This window comes from Pecten maximus, chromosome 17, assembly GCF_902652985.1.
Source record: "Pecten maximus chromosome 17, xPecMax1.1, whole genome shotgun sequence".
Classification (NCBI taxonomy): Eukaryota; Metazoa; Mollusca; class Bivalvia; order Pectinida; family Pectinidae; genus Pecten; species Pecten maximus.
In genome coordinates, this window is record NC_047031.1 from 13,174,789 (window position 1) to 13,194,885 (window position 20,097).

At 35.7% G+C, this 20,097-nt stretch overlaps 1 protein-coding gene across 1 annotated transcript in view; it reads right to left on the reverse strand.

Moving 5' to 3' along the window:
• The window catches only part of LOC117315734 (colorectal mutant cancer protein-like), a gene marked incomplete at its 5' end in the record, with an annotated part of 73,312 nt that extends 53,689 nt beyond the window's left edge, over positions 1-19,623 (reverse strand). The window contains 3 exon segments of the mRNA XM_033870087.1: positions 18,080-18,246; positions 18,888-19,014; positions 19,497-19,623. Of these exon segments, the coding sequence (XP_033725978.1) occupies positions 18,080-18,246; positions 18,888-19,014; positions 19,497-19,623 (421 nt within the window).
• Positions 19,624-20,097: the final 474 nt, after the last annotated feature.

Genomic DNA, 20,097 nt, shown 5'->3' on the forward strand with positions numbered 1-20,097 from the left:
CATGTACCACAATAAAACTCATGTACCACAATAAAACTATGTACAATGTACCACAATAAAACTCATGTACCATAGTAAAACTCATGTACCACAATAAAACTCATGTACCACAATAAAACTCATGTACCACAATAAAACTCATGTACCATAGTAAAACTCATGTACCATAGTAAAACTCATGTACCACAATAAAACTCAGGTACCACAATAAAACTCATGTACCATAGTAAAACTCATGTACCACAATAAAACTCAGGTACCACAATAAAACTCATGTACCACAATAAAACTCATGTACCACAATAAAACTCATATACCACAATAAAACTCATGTACCACAATAAAACTCATGTACCACAATAAAACTCATGTACCACAATAAAACTCATGTACCACAATAAAACTCATATACCACAATAAAACTCATGTACCACAATAAAACTCATATACCACAATAAAACTCATGTACCACAATAAAACTCATGTACCACAATAAAACTCATGTACCACAATAAAACTCATGTACCACAATAAAACTCATGTACCACAATAAAACTCATATACCACAATAAAACTATGTACCATAGTAAAACTCATGTACCACAATAAAACTATGTACCATAGTAAAACTCATGTACCACAATAAAACTATGTACAATGTACCACAATAAAACTCATGTACCACAATAAAACTCATGTACCACAATAAAACTCATGTACCACAATAAAACTCATGTACCACAATAAAACTCATGTACCACAATAAAACTCATGTACCATAGTAAAACTCATGTACCACAATAAAACTCATGTACCACAATAAAACTCATATACCACAATAAAACTCATGTACCACAATAAAACTCATGTACCACAATAAAACTCATATACCACAATAAAACTCATGTACCACAATAAAACTCATATACCACAATAAAAATCATGTACCACAATAAAACTCATGTACCACAATAAAACTATGTACCATAGTAAAACTCATGTACCACAATAAAACTATGTACCATAGTAAAACTCATGTACCACAATAAAACTATGTACAATGTACCACAATAAAACTCATGTACCATAGTAAAACTCATGTACCACAATAAAACTCATGTACCACAATAAAACTCATATACCACAATAAAACTCATGTACCACAATAAAACTCATGTACCACAATAAAACTCATGTACCATAGTAAAACTCATGTACCACAATAAAACTCATGTACCACAATAAAACTCATATACCACAATAAAACTCATGTACCATAGTAAAACTCATGTACCACAATAAAACTCATGTACCACAATAAAACTCATATACCACAATAAAACTATGTACCACAATAAAACTCATGTACCACAATAAAACTCATGTACCACAATAAAACTCATATACCACAATAAAACTCATGTACCACAATAAAACTCATGTACCACAATAAAACTCATGTACCATAGTAAAACTCATGTACCACAATAAAACTCATGTACCACAATAAAACTCATGTACCACAATAAAACTATGTACCACAATAAAACTATGTACAATGTACCACAATAAAACTCATGTACCACAATAAAACTCATGTACCACAATAAAACTCATGTACCACAATAAAACTCATGTACCACAATAAAATGCATGTACCACAATAAAATGCATGTACCACAATAAAACTATGTACCATAGTAAAACTCATGTACCACAATAAAACTATGTACCACAATAAAACTATGTACCACAATAAAACTCATATACCACAATAAAACTATGTACCATAGTAAAACTCATGTACCACAATAAAACTCATGTACCACAATAAAACTCATATACCACAATAAAACTCATGTACCACAATAAAACTCATGTACCACAATAAAACTCATGTACCATAGTAAAACTCATGTACCACAATAAAAATCATGTACCACAATAAAACTCATGTACCACAATAAAACTATGTACCACAATAAAACTATGTACCACAATAAAACTCATGTACCACAATAAAAATCATGTACAATGTACCACAATAAAACTCATGTACCACAATAAAACTCATGTACCACAATAAAACTATGTACCACAATAAAACTATGTACCACAATAAAAATCATGTACCACAATAAAAATCATGTACAATGTACCACAATAAAACTCATGTACCACAATAAAACTCATGTACCACAATAAAACTATGTACCACAATAAAACTATGTACCACAATAAAAATCATGTACCACAATAAAAATCATGTACAATGTACCACAATAAAACTCATGTACCACAATAAAACTCATGTACCACAATAAAACTATGTACCACAATAAAACTATGTACCACAATAAAAATCATGTACCACAATAAAAATCATGTACAATGTACCACAATAAAACTCATGTACCACAATAAAACTCATGTACCACAATAAAACTCATGTACCACAATAAAACTCATGTACCACAATAAAACTCATGTACCACAATAAAACTATGTACCACAATAAAACTCATGTACCACAATAAAACTCATGTACCACAATAAAACTCATATACCACAATAAAAATCATGTACCACAATAAAACTCATGTACCACAATAAAACTATGTACACTATGTACCACAATAAAACTCATATACCACAATAAAACTCATGTACCACAATAAAACTCATGTACCACAATAAAACTCATATACCACAATAAAACTATGTACCACAATAAAACTCATGTACCACAATAAAACTCATGTACCACAATAAAACTCATGTACCACAATAAAACTCATGTACCACAATAAAACTCAGGTACCACAATAAAACTCATGTACCACAATAAAACTCAGGTACCACAATAAAACTCATGTACCACAATAAAACTCATATACCACAATAAAACTCATGTACCACAATAAAACTATGTACCACAATAAAACTATGTACCACAATAAAACTCATGTACCACAATAAAACTCATGTACCACAATAAAACTCATATACCACAATAAAACTCATGTACCACAATAAAACTCATGTACCACAATAAAACTCATGTACCACAATAAAACTCATGTACCACAATAAAACTCATATACCACAATAAAACTCATGTACCACAATAAAACTATGTACCACAATAAAACTCATGTACCACAATAAAACTCATGTACCACAATAAAACTCATGTACCACAATAAAACTCATGTACCACAATAAAACTCATGTACCATAGTAAAACTCATGTACCACAATAAAACTCATCTACCACAATAAAACCCACAATAAAACTCATCTACCACAATAAAACTCACGTACCACAATAAAACTCACGTACCACAATAAAACTCATCTACCACAATAAAACTCATCTACCACAATAAAACTCAGGTACCACAATAAAACTCATGTACCACAATAAAACTCATGTACCATAGTAAAACTCATGTACCACAATAAAACTCATCTACCACAATAAAACCCACAATAAAACTCATCTACCACAATAAAACTCACGTACCACAATAAAACTCACGTACCACAATAAAACTCATCTACCACAATAAAACTCATCTACCACAATAAAACTCATGTACCACAATAAAACTCATGTACCACAATAAAACTCATCTACCACAATAAAACCCACAATAAAACTCATCTACCACAATAAAACTCACGTACCACAATAAAACTCACGTACCACAATAAAACTCATCTACCACAATAAAACTCATGTACCATAGTAAAACTCATGTACCACAATAAAACTCATATACCACAATAAAACTCATGTACCACAATAAAACTCATGTACCACAATAAAACTCATATACCACAATAAAACTCATGTACCATAGTAAAACTCATGTACCACAATAAAACTCATGTACCACAATAAAACTATGTACCACAATAAAACGCATGTCAATAATTAGTAGCTTGCACCGCTAGAAATGCTACTGATATTGTTCAAACATTTAAGATGTCAATCATGGTCCCATATAACAGCTGGCGTGCCTAATTAGATGAGATTCATGGTGGTGATAGTGACAGAAATATTGAGTTGACTGACAGCCATTCTGTGAAGAGAGACTGACCGCCATAATTCTGTCTTAATTCAGTTAGTACCGGAACCTCTGGCTGTGAAACTTCAATGCAAACTCTGTTTCACTATTAATTTATTTTTTTCGTTTTTAATCACATTTATGACGATTGCTTCGTTATGAAAAGTGGTTATTTTGATTGTGTAGTGTACGACACGTTATTTTGATTGTGTAGTGTACGACATGTTATTTTGATTGTGTAGTGTACGACACGTTATTTTGATTGTGTAGTGTGTACGACATGTTATTTTGATTGTGTAGTGTACGACATGTTATTTTGATTGTGTAATGTACGACATGTTATTTTGATTGTGTAATGTACGATACGTTACTTTGATTGTGTAATGTACGACATGTTATTTTGATTGTGTAATGTACGACATGTTATTTTGATTGTGTAGTGTACAACATGTTATTTTGATTGTGTAGTGTACAACATGTTATTTTGATTGTGTAGTGTACGACATGTTATTTTGATTGTGTAGTGTACGACATGTTATTTTGATTGTGTAGTGTACGACGTGTTATTTTGATTGTGCAGTGCACGACACGTTATTTTGATTGTGTAGTGTACGACACGTTGTTTTGATTGTGTAGTGTACGACATGTTATTTTGATTGTGTAGTGTATGACACGTTATTTTGATTGTGTAGTGTACGACATGTTATTTAGTTTTAAATTTGTTGGGAGCCGATCCATAGAGGGGCAATTATATAAAGTGGCTGGTCATCCTTTGTCATCTTGGCGGGTTGTATAATGGCCGCCATCTTGGGGATTCATCAAATTGTGAAATAGTTTGATTTTGTTTGTGAAATATGGAGCCCTTTCCTTCTCTAAAAGGATATAGAAAATCTGAGAAACATTCAAATGCAAAATCTGTGACTGGTAACTTGAATACTGTCAAAAGTATAACTTCCAAACCGTTGAAAATGACCTTGACCTGTCAAAAGCCATGGAAGTCGACAGTCAAGCGAAGGCCTAGGTCACACTCCAATGATTCAAATTATGATAATTATAAAAGAACAAATATATTTCAATTATAATATTCATACTTGTTAATTAAAATATATAAACCCTCTACCCAACCTCACCCTAACTTCCATCCCTGCTTTTCGTTACTACCTTCTCACCCTAAACTCCTTCACCAATAGTCAAAACTTTACATGCATTACAGTGAACACTCTCAATACAGGTTAAAGGGCAGAAACGTTGATTTTTATAAGCAGCTGACCTTTATAGACAGGTTTCTGTTATATATAGATGAGTGTCTTTATCGACAGGTTTCTGTTATAGACAGATGAGTGTCTTTATCGACAGGTTTCTGTTATAGACAGATGATGGTCTTTATAGACAGGTTTCTGTTATATAAATATGAGTGTCTTTATAGACAGGTTTCTGTTATATATAGTTGGGGTCTTTATAGACAGGTTTCTGTTATATACAGATGATGGTCTCTATAGACAGGTTTCTGTTCTATACAGATGATGGTCTTTATAGACAGGTTTCTGTTATATACAGTCTTTATAGACAGGTTTCTGTTATATACAGTCTTTATAGACAGGTTTCTGTTATATACAGATGAGGGTCTTTATAGACAGGTTTATGTTATATACAGATAATGGTCTATATATACATGTTTCAGTTATATATAATGATGGTCTTTATAGATAGGTTTCTGTTATATACAGCTGGTAGCCTTTATTGACAGGTTTCTGTATATACAGATAGGGTCTCTAGGGCAGGTTCCAGTGAATGAAAAAAAGTTGAGAAGAACATTAGCACATTTGTATGTGCAAATTACAACAAACAACAATTATTATTCATCCTTGCCTCTTAACATGACAGTTTTTCCTGACTCACTTTGACTGGATTTTTTTCTTTTATCAATATACTTCCAGACAAACAAGTTTTTTTCTTTTTCATTTACCAAAATATGCTGGCAATTAAATCAAACATTTAATGACGAGGACATAATATCACAGTAAATTATCTCCAAAACTTAATAAAATTCTCATAAAATTAAAATCAGTCACATTAACGCGACCATTACAACAACAGCACTTGGGAAATATGGCGTAATTACCAGACTCAACAAGACCAAATCAGTGGAGACAACAGGACCAAACTCGTGTAAGGTTCCACTCAAGTCCGTTTGATCAATTCATTAACTAAATTAAAATTCCTAACGATAATGAAATTTAATCAAGAATGTAACGGAATTGACACCAAGACTCACACAAAGTCAGAATTTCTCAAAATCAGAACCGGAGATTATTTTATGTAGATCAATGAGAGAGGACGACATTACCTTGGAGGTGTCAAAGGTCTCTACCATATTTGTCATAATAAGCACACAGGGAGCTACTCAGCACTTCTTACAAAATTATCAAAATGGGGGCTGGGCACTTTCTTATTAGGTTAATAAAGTTAAAGTTTACCATTACAGTAATTATAACATTATATTACTGGACAGTGGAAAAGAATGTAATTGATGTCAACTATATATAGTTATATAAAGTTTAAAAATAGAAGTAAAAAACCCTTTGGTTTATTAATAAACTTCACCAGAATTTTGTGTGACAGAAACGGTACAATTTCACTAAAAGTCCATGAAAATGAAGGATTGTTTATTAAGGTGAATACAGTATATAATTTTTAGTTGTTTAAAATAAGATAATGCAAGCAAAAATAAAGAGTTCTAAATCTAAAATCATTTTCCACTTAAAATATAGAGATTCCTCAATCAATTAGGCCCAGTTATTCAAAAGATAGCTAAATCACATAATTAGAGGAAATTTAATTTTTCCTTTACTTCAAAACCTGTTTTTTTTTAACAGTAGATAGTAGGAAGAGACTGACAAATGCTTTTCATAAAATTTTGTCAGGATGGTTTTACTAAAATTTATTTTATCATGATTTTAACACTATTGAGCTGATCTGCTGGAAAAGTGTTCATGATATATTCGTTATGGAAGCAGATAAAACACCAGCTACCCAAATAAACGATCAGAATTATTAAAAACATTTTCTACTTTTCTAAATCGGAACAGTTGGAAACAATAAAACTTGAGAACAACTTCTTTGTCACATAAAAATTCAAAGACATTTCCAACATTAAAATTGTTTAAGACATCCAAATTGAAGGACATTTTCAACATTAGAATTATTCAAGACATCAAATCTTGAGCACATTTTCTATATCAGAATTATTTAAGACATCAAAATTTAAGGACATTTTCTACATTAGAATTATTTAAGATATCAAATCTTGAGCACATTTTCTACATGTTAGAGGTTCTAGGCATGAACTGCATGCATCAAGGCCGACAGACTAGACGAGAAAGGAAGAAAAGGAAGGTTCAGCCCAGTAAAAAGTTGAGTGGAGGGATGGCTGTCAATACAGTATTAAGGCGTTCTAACATTGATTTCCTACAGAGTGATATGGTCCCTGTAGTATAAAGTGAGCAACTTTATGGCAATCAAATGGAAACTCGGAGACTGAATCAACCAAATTTCCTAAACAGTGACTCCGCAACTAATGAATGACTAATACAGCATCTACAGTAAACGGCCTCAATCGTTGGATCCAGCCCCGTAACAACGTGTGCCCTTAAATGTCATAAATTGAATTGGCGATCAATGCCACCAAAAGCACTTCCCTTTAAATTGGGTAGAGTTTAAGCTACGACAAATATTCTTCATCACACCAAGTAAATATTTGCTCAATTGATTTTTTTTTCTGTTTTGATTTTATTTTTATTTTACAAAAAAAAAAAACGTTTATATATAATTTTTTTTCACATTATGTTTAAAGAATATTTTCTCCTATGTTTTTCTAACACAAATCTCAGAGTACTTGCTGTTTATTTTTTGTTAAATGTAGATCGAATATTTGACATATTTTTAAAGATTTGAAAATTAAATTTCAAATATTAAGGAAATAATTAAAGAAATTTACTATAGTGACAACTCACAGAATAAATAAAATTTGATAAAAATAAACATCAGAAAAAGACAGATTGTAATTATCTGACTAAACATTCTAAGTAATGATCTGTGAACAATCTTTGGTATCAATACCAGATTCCAACGTGAACATAGAGCTCTGTGATAATGTAGCTCTGAATGTTTAATGAACGATTTCTGATAGAGTGTCTGGCCATGACAGATAAGCCGAGTATAAAAACTTGTACTAGTTTGAACTCAATTGTCTACCATTCAGGGCTTTTTCTGGGTCCTTTTTGAGCTTGTTAATGGGCCATATTATCAATAGAAATTAATTCATATTCAGACAAAACACCATACTCTCTTGAAAATTTCCTTCTGAATGCAATAATATTTTTCCCAATATGAAGCAAATGGACCTAGTCCTAATTCAGAGAAAAAGTTCCGACATTCCTTAGTTTTCATTAATGATTTGGTTTGGTTTGGTTTATTTTGTTTAACATCCTATCAACAGCCAGGGTCATTTAAGAACGTGCCAGGATTTGGAGGTGGAGTAAAGCCGGCGTACCTGGAGATAAACCACCCACCTACGGCCAGCACCAGGCAAATGCCCCACGTAGGTTTGAAACTCGCAACGTTAACCCAGAGGTGGAAGTCGAGTGACAAAATGTCGGGACACCTTAACCACTCGACCACCGCAGCCCCCTCTCATTAATTATCTTACTAATTAATAGTCACATTTTAATACCAACAGAAAACAAATCACATGAAAACATGATCAAAATCAATGTCATATTTTGTTTATTTATTTACTGTTCACTATATACTGGAGGTTCTTTCGATGGTCCGATTTTTAATAGTGAGTGTTGTTTTCATACTTTGGCTAAGCCAACATAGACTTTTACATATTTAAACTGACACTGATATCCGTGTCTTTGGAAAAATCCCAAAATGGTAAAGTGTTAACAAGTGAGCTTATGTCTGTCTGCCTGACAGAAAATCCAAGATGGCCTTTTTCTCCAATCAACTGGGGATCAAGAACCAGCATACGAAACATAAAAACAATTCATGCTTAAAGGTACATTTTAAAATAATGCAATGAAAATCTTTAAGTGCTAAATTCCAAGATGGCCACCTGGTAGTCATTTCATTCTTCAGTTTCTCAAAATGAAATATGTAAAGGTATTGGGTCTAAGAAATATCCTCACAAAATATTGTCTATTTAAATTGATATAACTACATTATATGTTATAATCAAAGTACTGGAAGTACTGTAAACGAACATTAATGTTTAATGCAAAATCAGTAATCTTCTAAGTTTAAAGTCGATACATTTACTGATATTGGTTTAGGAATTAATTGCAAATAATTTGAAATGTTTGCAGCTGTTCTGATATGATTGAACACATGCATGTTTCTGTAAGATCCTAATTGAAATTGGAAGTTTATTGATCTATCTTGGATGGATGACAATAAAATATGTCTTCTTTCTTTCGGGAAGGCATCATCAGTTATAATACAGCCAGGACTCTGTGACCTTATTGATGCCAACTTCTAATATGCACTAAATTTAGGCTAGTTCCATCGTTAGTTTAGCATATTTCAACTTAATATGATGAAACACAGATAAAGAACTACTGAAAACCAAAACCAGAGCTGCTAATCAAGGCCCGGATTAGGAATGTATCCTATTGAAACTGTACTCAAGCATGTATGGTACTTCAAAACAAAAAACTTGACTCCTTTTGTTCGGGAATCTTTTGATGTTAATAAATCTTTATATGAGAAGACATGCTTCTGGTATAATTACAGTATTGTACACAATGTGATAAAGAATAACAAGGGCCCAATGGGCCCAAATCGCTCACCTGCAATGCAGTGATCTTTTCATATATGGATCCTGCAGTTATTTGAAAGCATGCTACAGGACCAATATAATGTCTCTCTGCACTTTGGCTTTTCACTAAAAGTCATTTAAAGATTTAAGCATACTTGATCGACGTGACCTTGAATGTGAGTCAGGGTCATTCGTTTAAAGAAAACTTGGTAGCCCTTCACCCCAGCATGCTATAGACCCAATATTAACTCCCTGGGACTCTTGGTTATTGAGAAGAAGTTGTTTCAAGATTTTAGCCTTTTTGACTCCTGTGACCTTGAATGAAGGTCAAGGTCATTCATTTGAACAAACTTGGTAGCCCTTTACCCCAGCATTTTACAGACCCAATATCAACTCCCTGGGACTCTTGGTTATTGAGAAGAAGTCGTTTAAAGATTTTAGCCTTTTTGACTCCTGTGACCTTGAATGAAGGTCAAGGTCATTCATTTGAACAAACTTGAGAGCCCTTCACCCCAGCATGCTACAGTCCAAATATAAGGTCGCTGGGACTGTTGATTATTGAGGAGAAGTTGTTTAAAGATTTTAGCCTTTTTGACTCCTGTGACCTTGAATAAAGGTCAAGGTCATTCATTTGAACAAACTTGGTAGCCCTTTACCGCAGCATGCTACAGACCCCATATCAACTCCCTGGGACTCTTGGTTATTGAGAAGAAGTCGTTTAAAGATTTTAGCCTTTTTGGCCCCTGTGACATTGAATGAAGATCAAGGTCATTCATTTGAACAAACTAGGTAGCCCTTCACCCCAGCATGCTACAGACCCAATATCAACTCCCTGGGACTGTTGGTTATTGAGAGGAAGTCGTTTAAAGATTTTAGCCTTTTTGGCCCCTGTGACATTGAATGAAGGTCAAGGTCATTCATTTGAACAAACTTGGGAACCCTTAACCCCAGCATGCTACAGGCCAAATATCAGGTCTCTGAGACTCTTGGTTATTGAGAAGAAGTCGTTTAAAGATTTTAGCCTTTTTGACTCCTGTGACCTTGAATGAAGGTCAAGGTCATTCATTTGAACAAACTTGGTAGCCCTTCACCCCAGCATGCTACAAACCCAATATCAAGTCCCTCGGTCTTTTGGCTATTTAGAAGAAGTCGTTTATTTTTTTTAGCATATTTGACCCCTGTGACCTTGAATGTAAGTCAAGGTCATTCATTTGAACAAGCTTGGTAGCCCTTCATACCAGCATGCTACAGACCCAATATCAACTCCCTGGGACTTTTGGTTATTGAGAAGAAGTCGTTTAAAAGATTTTAGCCTTTTTGACTTCTGTGACCTTGAATGAAGGTCAAGGTCATTCATTTGAACAAACTTGAGAGCCCTTCCCCCCCAGCATGCTACAGGCCAAATATTAGGTCTCTGGGACTGTTGGTTATTGAGAAGAAGTCATTTAAAATTTTTAGCCTTTTTGACTCCTGTGACTTTGAATGAAGGTCAAAGTCATTCAATTGAACAAACTTGGAAGCCATTTACCGCAGCATGCTACAGACCCGATATCAACTCCCTGGGACTCTTGGTTATTGAGAAGAAGTCGTTTAAAAATGTTAGCCTTTTTGACTCCAGTGACCTTGAATGAAGGTCAAGGTCATTCATTTGAACAAACTTGGTAGCCCTTTACCCCAGCATGCTACAGGCCAAATATTAGGTCTCTGGGACTGTTGGTTATTGAGAAGAAGTCGTTTAAAGATTTTAGCCTTTTTGACCCCTGTGACCTTGAATAAAGGTCAACGTTATTCATTTGAACAAATTTGGTAGCCCTTCACCCCAGCATGCTACAGGCCCAATATTAGGTCTCTGGGCCTTTTGGTTATTGAGAAGAAGTTGCTTGAATGGAAAAGTTGACGCCTGCTGGACGGCCGGCCGGACGGACGACGGACGCTGCGCCACGGCATAAGCTCACTTGCCCTTCGGGCAGGTGAGCTAACAACCATATAAAGACTATCTTCATCAAATAATTCAGCAAACAGGAAAAGAAAACTTCAAGCTTCATTTTCAACTTCAAAGCTGATAAAGGTTACAGTCCATTCGATGGGATGACACATTCCCTATTTATTGTCCCTTTCCAATGTTGATCATCCAATCATAGTGAACCACACAGTTCAGCAATGTCATTGCACAAATCACATCCTGTATGTGGAGAGAACATTTTTCGGGGTGTTATAAGATTCCATAACTGTATGCAAATTTGTGAATCATTCCATATCTATATCTATATATATACCGTACGTGTATATATTTATACATATCAAAATTGGAATGACACAGGAGATTTGCAAGTTTAAGTTCACCATCAGTCATAGGAGGTTTATGTAAAATGTTATATTTACCGGGGTAATTAGTAATTTTGATAATATATTTATGAAGCTCTATCTGTACTTTCTACCAGTGCTTATATTAGAGAATGGACACAATTATATGTTCTCCAATGTCAAAATTAATCATATGTAAAATATTAGGGGTTTGTTTGACCGAGACGTATTTAAATTTTTTGTAATCATTCGCCTTCGAGGCCTGATTGCTGTCATAGTTGAATTACCAAAATGGACCTGAAATCAATATTTTTAAAAGAGAATGATCTGTGACTTGAATATTTCATAAAAATAATTTAATACATCGTTTGTTAACTTCATTCAGATCTTCAGACACCACATAATTTGTGAAGTCATATATAGAAATATATGAACCATTTTGTTATTGATTTATAGTTCTGAAATCTTGTAACAGCATGGCACAAAAAGTCATCTGAACATTTGATGTATATTGAAAAAATATTTAAAGTAAATATTAACTCATTTGCTTGACTTCAATTTTCAGTCAATCAATTCATTGATTAAGCCGTGTTTGAAGTATGGTGTAGTGAGAATTTCAAGTCTTGGTCATGGCTTGATGAAAATTCTAAATTAACAAATTATTAAAATGAATTTGTTAGAAAAATAACACAAGTTCCACAGCAATATTATATAGAGTATCAATCACAATATATCAGAAGTTATAAAACTACAGATAACAATTAACGGCTGAATATCAAATTAAGTGAATATCACAAGTATTTTTGCATTTGTTTTTAGATAACCGGATTTCCGTCTTTAAAAAAATTTACCTTGTAGACGTAGTGCATAGTAAACGTAGCCATGTAACAGCTGATTTTAATCAGATTGACTTAACATGAACTTAACACCGTCTCAGTAGTTCGTCACAATCGAAAAAATTCTCGTAAAAATATTGATTTTGGGTCCACTATCGGCCATTTCGGTAATTCAACTCTAACGACAATCGGGCCGTGATTCGCAAATGAATAATTAATTTAAAATTCGGTCAAATAAACCTCTAATATTTTATATATGATACAATTAGGCATTGAAGAACATATATTTTGGTCAATCCTCTGAAAATAATGCCAATTTATATTATAATTAAGCCCCATTTTTCTTCGTTTCGGTATTTCCAAGTCCGCTTCACGTGTGGTCCGTTTCAGTAAATATTCTCGTCTTTGCCGAAAAAAAACAAGCTATATAATTGTTCATGTTAAACATGACAACTACCAACCACACGTATCCAAAAATGTTATTATTGATATCATCCGAATATTGCCGTAGTTATCGGTCACTTCGATTGTAAACCCCCTGCCAAAGTCATGGAAGAATCGACCAATCAAATTGGTTTAACTTTTGATTTCCGTAATCTTGCAGTTACCTCCCGTCAAAGGAAATTGGTATATGGAAATCGATGACAACGTTAACGCTATGACCAGTCACCCTGACCACAAATGCCACCTAATTGTAAGTCTATACATATGTACAGTTCTTTCTCGCAAACACCGTTAACATGTACAGTAATTACAATGTATTGTCTCGTATGCCGTTATTGATATATTTCTTTCTCTAAATTATAGAAATACACACCTAGTTGATAATGATGTAACATTCTAGAATATGCATATTACACATTTAAGTAAATCGCGGACATATTTGCAGACCTATGCTAGATCTATAATGTCAGCTGTTTTGGAATGAACACGGAAGAGCAAAACTTTCTAAACATCCGGAGACGAATGCGCCTGCGCAATAGTTGTTTACATAAATATATTGACCTGGAGTTATTCGCAAAGTTCAGGTTCATTTAGTCTTCACATTTCGCTAGCGTTATGCATTTCTCAAATCGTATGCATCTTGAAAATATCTACTGAATATATTTCAACATTTTCGGTAAAACTACTATATAAAACGAAGATGTTTTTGCAGGTAAATCATTTGAAGCGTAAGGCAATGGGGGCAGCCATATTTCATTGAAACAGACAGTAGATGGCGTATTGGTGAATGTGGTTACCAAATATGGTTATATTTCTCAGTCCAGTTCTTGATGGCAATAACCGAACATTAATGTTCGTTTAAAAACCGAATGTATGTCTATTGTATGTTACATGCTCAATTCTTTCACTGCAATTGTTAAAGCCAATATGCACAGTTATCATTAGGAGTGACAGAGTTACCTCCCTTAATGGAAAAATAAAACACCATAGTTATAACCCTTTGCCACATATAACCGCCTCTGTGTTGGTAGTGTCAGTGTACTGTATATATGGCATCATTAGAGCACAATGATTACTCTGCAGTGATGGATACAGAAAATTGTGTAACTGAGAGCATGCCCCCATCAAATTGAAATAGATGGGGGCTCTGGACTTCTGTAACCTTATGGTAAAAGTTAAAATTTTGAAATTTATCTGTTTTTAAGTTAGTTTTTGTTACTTCTTTACATGAATGACACAAAGTACTATTACATTTTAAGAATTGACATATTGCATCATTTCCATTAAATAATTGCTATTCATAGCTGCTGAAAACAAATTATTTGGTACAATAAAACTTGGCAATCACAGTTTCTTCAAATGCAGATTTTTTAAAACAAAGACTGAATATCATATAACAGATTTTTTCATTGTGAAAATGATCAAACAAAAATCAATGTTATTAAATGTATAATGAACATCAAACTAGATCAACATAGAAATCGTGTTTTCGTTTTTTTTGCAGAATGTTCCTTATTCGTATCTGTTCTTGTTGTGTCCACTGCTGTGTGTTTATTATGGTCAGTGTTTTTATCGGGCCTACTCTCTACATCATGATTATGATGATGAATCCTAAAGAAACGTGATATTTTTTTCTGTGTGGAGGTGGCTCCCGCCATGTTTGTTTGAGTTGTTTAAGGTCACATAAGCGCTTGGATTTTCGCCAAATTTTTAAGCGTTCTCAAATATTATTAAACACATCTTGTACCTGTGCTACGTTGATACATGTGCGGGTCATACTAGTATTTGTGCGTGAATTGGCCCCCACATGATTTCTGCAAGTGGGGGCAAAACATAAATTTTGGGGGATTTTACGATCCTGCGCCCTGTATCTTTCACTGACTCTGGGATCACCTTTGTTTATTTACTTAATCTTAAGTTTCCTTTCTATGTAACAAGTTCAAGTTTTAGTGTTTTTGGGTCAAGGTCACTTACTATTTTTAGCCAGGTCAATATGCTCGTTAATCTTGCCTTTACGCATATAAGTATATACCATTAAACATGAGTGGAATTAAACACAGGTGACCCATGAAGTACAGGTGAGAACTGACCCATGAAGTACAGGTGAGAACTGACCCATGAAGTACAGGTGGCAACTGGCCCGTGAAGTACAGGTGAGAACTGACCCATGAAGTAAAGGTGGGAACTGACCCATGAAGTACAGGTGAGAACTGACCCATGAAGTACAGGTGGCAACTGACCCATGAAGTACAGGTGGCAACTGACCCATGAAGTACAGGTGGCAACTGACCCATGAAGTACAGGTGAGAACTGACCATGAAGTACAGGTTGGAACTGAACCATGAAGTACACATCCTGAAGTTTAGCCAGCCTGTGGTGTACATATATTGACCGAAATCCTTTAGTGATGATGTGGGTTAAAGTAGCCACGCAGGAGCCTTAAACTACATAGCTCCCATCCGATTTTATTCACAATAATTGTCAAAGAAAATTTTACAGGCCCCACCACACTGACCGTACAGGCCCCACCACACTGACCGTACAGGCCCCACCACACTGACCCTACAGGCCCCACCACACTGACCGTACAGTCCCCACCACACTGACCCTACAGGCCCCACCACACTGACCCTACAGTCCCCACCACAATGACCGTACAGGCCCCACCACACTGACCATACAGGCCCCACCACACTGACCATACAGGCCCCACCACACTGACCATACAGGCCCCACCACACTGACCCTACAGGCCCCACCACACTGACCGTACATGTCCTTATGGTCCTTCTACTACCTATTTATGGACTAAAGGTCAGGTGAGAACGCAGTGAGAATCCAGAGTAGCCAGTTTAACACTATTGAGCAGTATAACCAGTGAAATGATCTTGATGTCCTTTTTAATCTAGGCACTTTTCAGTTACTGTACAAAAACGGTCAAAAGGTCATAAATATTTTCCCTGTTGTGTCTCTATCTATCATTGACAGTTTTCAAGTTACAGGATGGAGTACTGTAACTATCACTGAAAAAAGTCATAGATTTTGTTATAGAAACTTGATCATATACAGACAGCCTGTGTTAACTCAAGGGAGTTATATAATTCATCATGTCAAGAGGTCTGAATAAATATCGGGTGGTCAGTTGGTGTGATCAAGTGGTCAGTTGGTGTGGTTGGGTGGTAAGGTGGTCTAGTGGGGTGGTCAGTCTGGTTGGGTGGTTAGGTAGTCAGTTGGTGTTGTGAGGTGGTTGGTTGGTCTGGCTGCGTGGTCAGTTCCGTTGGGTGATCAGTTGGTCAGCACAGTGGTAACACACTTGCCTTTCACCTAGGGTTCAATTCCCTGATCAGACATGAAAAGGTAACAGGTAACATGGCTGACCACATGGGTTCCCCAAGGTACTCTGGGTTACCTCCCTTGTGACAGGTAACATGGCTGACCACATGGGTTCCCCAAGGTACTCTGGGTTACCTCCCTCGTGACAGGTAACATGGCTGACCACATGGGTTCCCCAAGGTACTCTGGGTTACCTCCCTTGTGACAGGTAACATGGCTGACCACATGGGTTTCCCAAGGTACTCTGGCTTACCTCCCTTGTGACAGGTAACATGGCTGACCACATGGGTTCCCCAAGGTACTCTGGGTTACCTCCCTTGTGACAGGTAACATGGCTGACCACATGGGTTCCCCAAGGTACTCTGGGTTACCTCCCTTGTGACAGGTAACATGGCTGACCACATGGGTTTCCCAAGGTACTCTGGCTTACCTCCCTTGTGACAGGTAACATGACTGACCACATGGGTTTCCAAAGGTACTCTGGGTTACCTCCCTTGTCACAGGTAACATGACTGACCACATGGGTTTCCCAAGGTACTCTGGGTTACCTCCCTTGTGACAGGTAACATGACTGACCACATGGGTTCCCCAAGGTACTCTGGGTTACCTCCCTCGTGACAGGTAACATGACTGACCACATGGGTTTCCCAAGGTACTCTGGGTTACCTCCCTTGTGACAGGTAACATGGCTGACCACATGGGTTTCCCAAGGTACTCTGGGTTACCTCCCTTGAGACAGGTAACATGGTCAACCACATGGGTTCCCCAAGGTACTCTGGGTTACCTCCCTTGTGACAGGTAACATGGCCGACCACATGGGTTTCCCAAGGTACTCTGGGTTTTCCTACCACAGTAAGATCCCTTGTGCACTTCCTTACAAGCCACAAGTGTGATTATAGTTGACATAACTTTTTTCACATTTATTGTAAAATTGATACAGTTTAGATTTTACAAAACACATAGAGTCCCAAAGGGCCTGTATCACACATCCTCTGTTCAGCAGCTTAAGCCTTATTGAGAGACTTTGCTTGAATCTAAATGTGATTTTCAGAGTTGATTGAGTTCACTGATGTGGAATACATATATATATATATACTACCATTTCTTTTCTCCGTAACTGTTACAAATCAAATAACATAACCCTAGGATTTCCCCCCCACCATCAATTTTCCATCCGAGGCATTAGAGCACCTGAACTGAATACCCCACTGAATGAGATCCGGTTTAGACCAGTTTCCTGGTATTAGATATAAAAGTGAAGTACTTACTCGGTTTGCGAGGTCCAACATGTCGTTAGTGTTGCTATCACCGTGCGCCTGTTGGGCGATACTTGGGTCGTGGGTTTCCATCAAGGCTTGGAGAGAAGGTGGTTCTGGGCTCATATCTCGTGCTCCACTGTCATAGTCGACACTGTCGGGTTTACCCGAGTGTGCTCCTAGTAACAACAACATATGTTAGCTTTATTGTAAGATAGAAAATTATACATCAGTGATGTGATGATAACGAAACAAAATTAACTGTCTAACATCCAATGATTCCTACATGAGTATTAGATGATCAGTTTTCCCACACGAGTATTAGATGATTCCTACACGAGTATTTGATGATTCCTACACGAGTATTAGATGATTCCTACACGAGTATTAGATGATTCCTACAAGAGTATTAGATGATTCCTACACGAGTATTAGATGATTCCTACACGAGTATTAGATGATTCCTACACGAGTATTAGATGATTCCTACACGAGTATTAGATGATTCCTACACGAGTATTAGATGATTCCTACACGAGTATTAGATGATTCCTACACGAGTATTAGATGATTCCTACACGAGTATTAGATGATTCCTACACGAGTATTAGATGATTCCTACACGAGTATTTGATGATTCCTACACGAGTATTAGATGATTCCTACACGAGTATTAGATGATTCCTACACGAGTATTAGATGATTCCTACACGAGTATTAGATGATTCCTACACGAGTATTAGATGATTCCTACACGAGTATGAGATAATACAATATCCATATATAAAATGTTTCACTTTGGGTTCTACAGAAAACATACCAAAACTGTCGCTGCTCATCGTCGGCCATGAGGTGATATTGGCCTGAGGCTGTTTGACCAGGCCACTGTGGTCAGACTCTATCCCGGTATCGTCCATGTACTGACCGGGGTCCGAGTCTGCCAGAATCTGTTTACAGAACACAACATTATAAATGCTACTTCAGTGTGTTTCTACTGGCCATCTGATTATCTCCCCTCATACTGAGTCAACCCATAATGTTTGTTTTCATTGTATTTCAATTTTCAGTTTTTTTCTTTAATCTTATTTCTATTTACTTTAAAAAAACAACATGTCTATAGATTTTCAATGGGTTTTTTTTTTTTTACTGCTTTTAAATTAGAGAATTTTGCTATTTTTTTTCTAAAAATAATGAATCAACAGCTTTTTTTCATCCAAGTTCAAAATCCCAAATACAACTCGTGCTGATAAGTTTTCTTTAGGAAAATCAATCGTTCAAATCTGAACTAAATTTTGATTATTTTAAACTCAGTCTAATCAACTTTTCTAACTTTAACCTAATTTTTCCTGTATGTTGTTTTACTACCATATTAATAATACTCAGTTAAAATCATTTCTGTAAACCTGTTGTAAAGATCTTCCACACATACCTGTGATCGGGACTGTATAAAATCCTGGAAGGAGATCCGACTGTCTGTAACCAGACCAATCTGTGCCATAATTTCTGCCGAGGAATCCTCCATGTTGAGTTGTCGGCACATGTACTCAAAGTCATGTCTGTAATAAACACATCATCAGGTAAAGGAAATATTCCACTTTAATGAATTCGTCATCAGGTACAAAAATATTCAATTTTGATAAATTATTAAAATTAATTGTCCATTGTTTGTACGCAGAATGCAGCTTAAATTTCTGATTGGTTGGGATTTTTTTTTCATACCACTATGAAAACAAGAGGCCCAAAGGGCCTTAACGGTCACCTGAGATTTGAAATATTTTGGCCAACTAAATTGACCCTTTTTGGCCCCACCCATCAGTCCTAATGGGGTCAGTCTATGAAGAGTATTTGATTCTAACATATAGTAGATAAGAAGATTTTTGAAATTTCAGTCAATTTGACCCTTTTTGGCCCCGCCCACCAGCCCCTGGGGGTCAACTAGGGCAAACATGTACATAACATCAAACTGTAATCCCATGCTGATAATTTGAACCAAGTTAGAATGAATTGCAATACAAATCCAACAAATAATA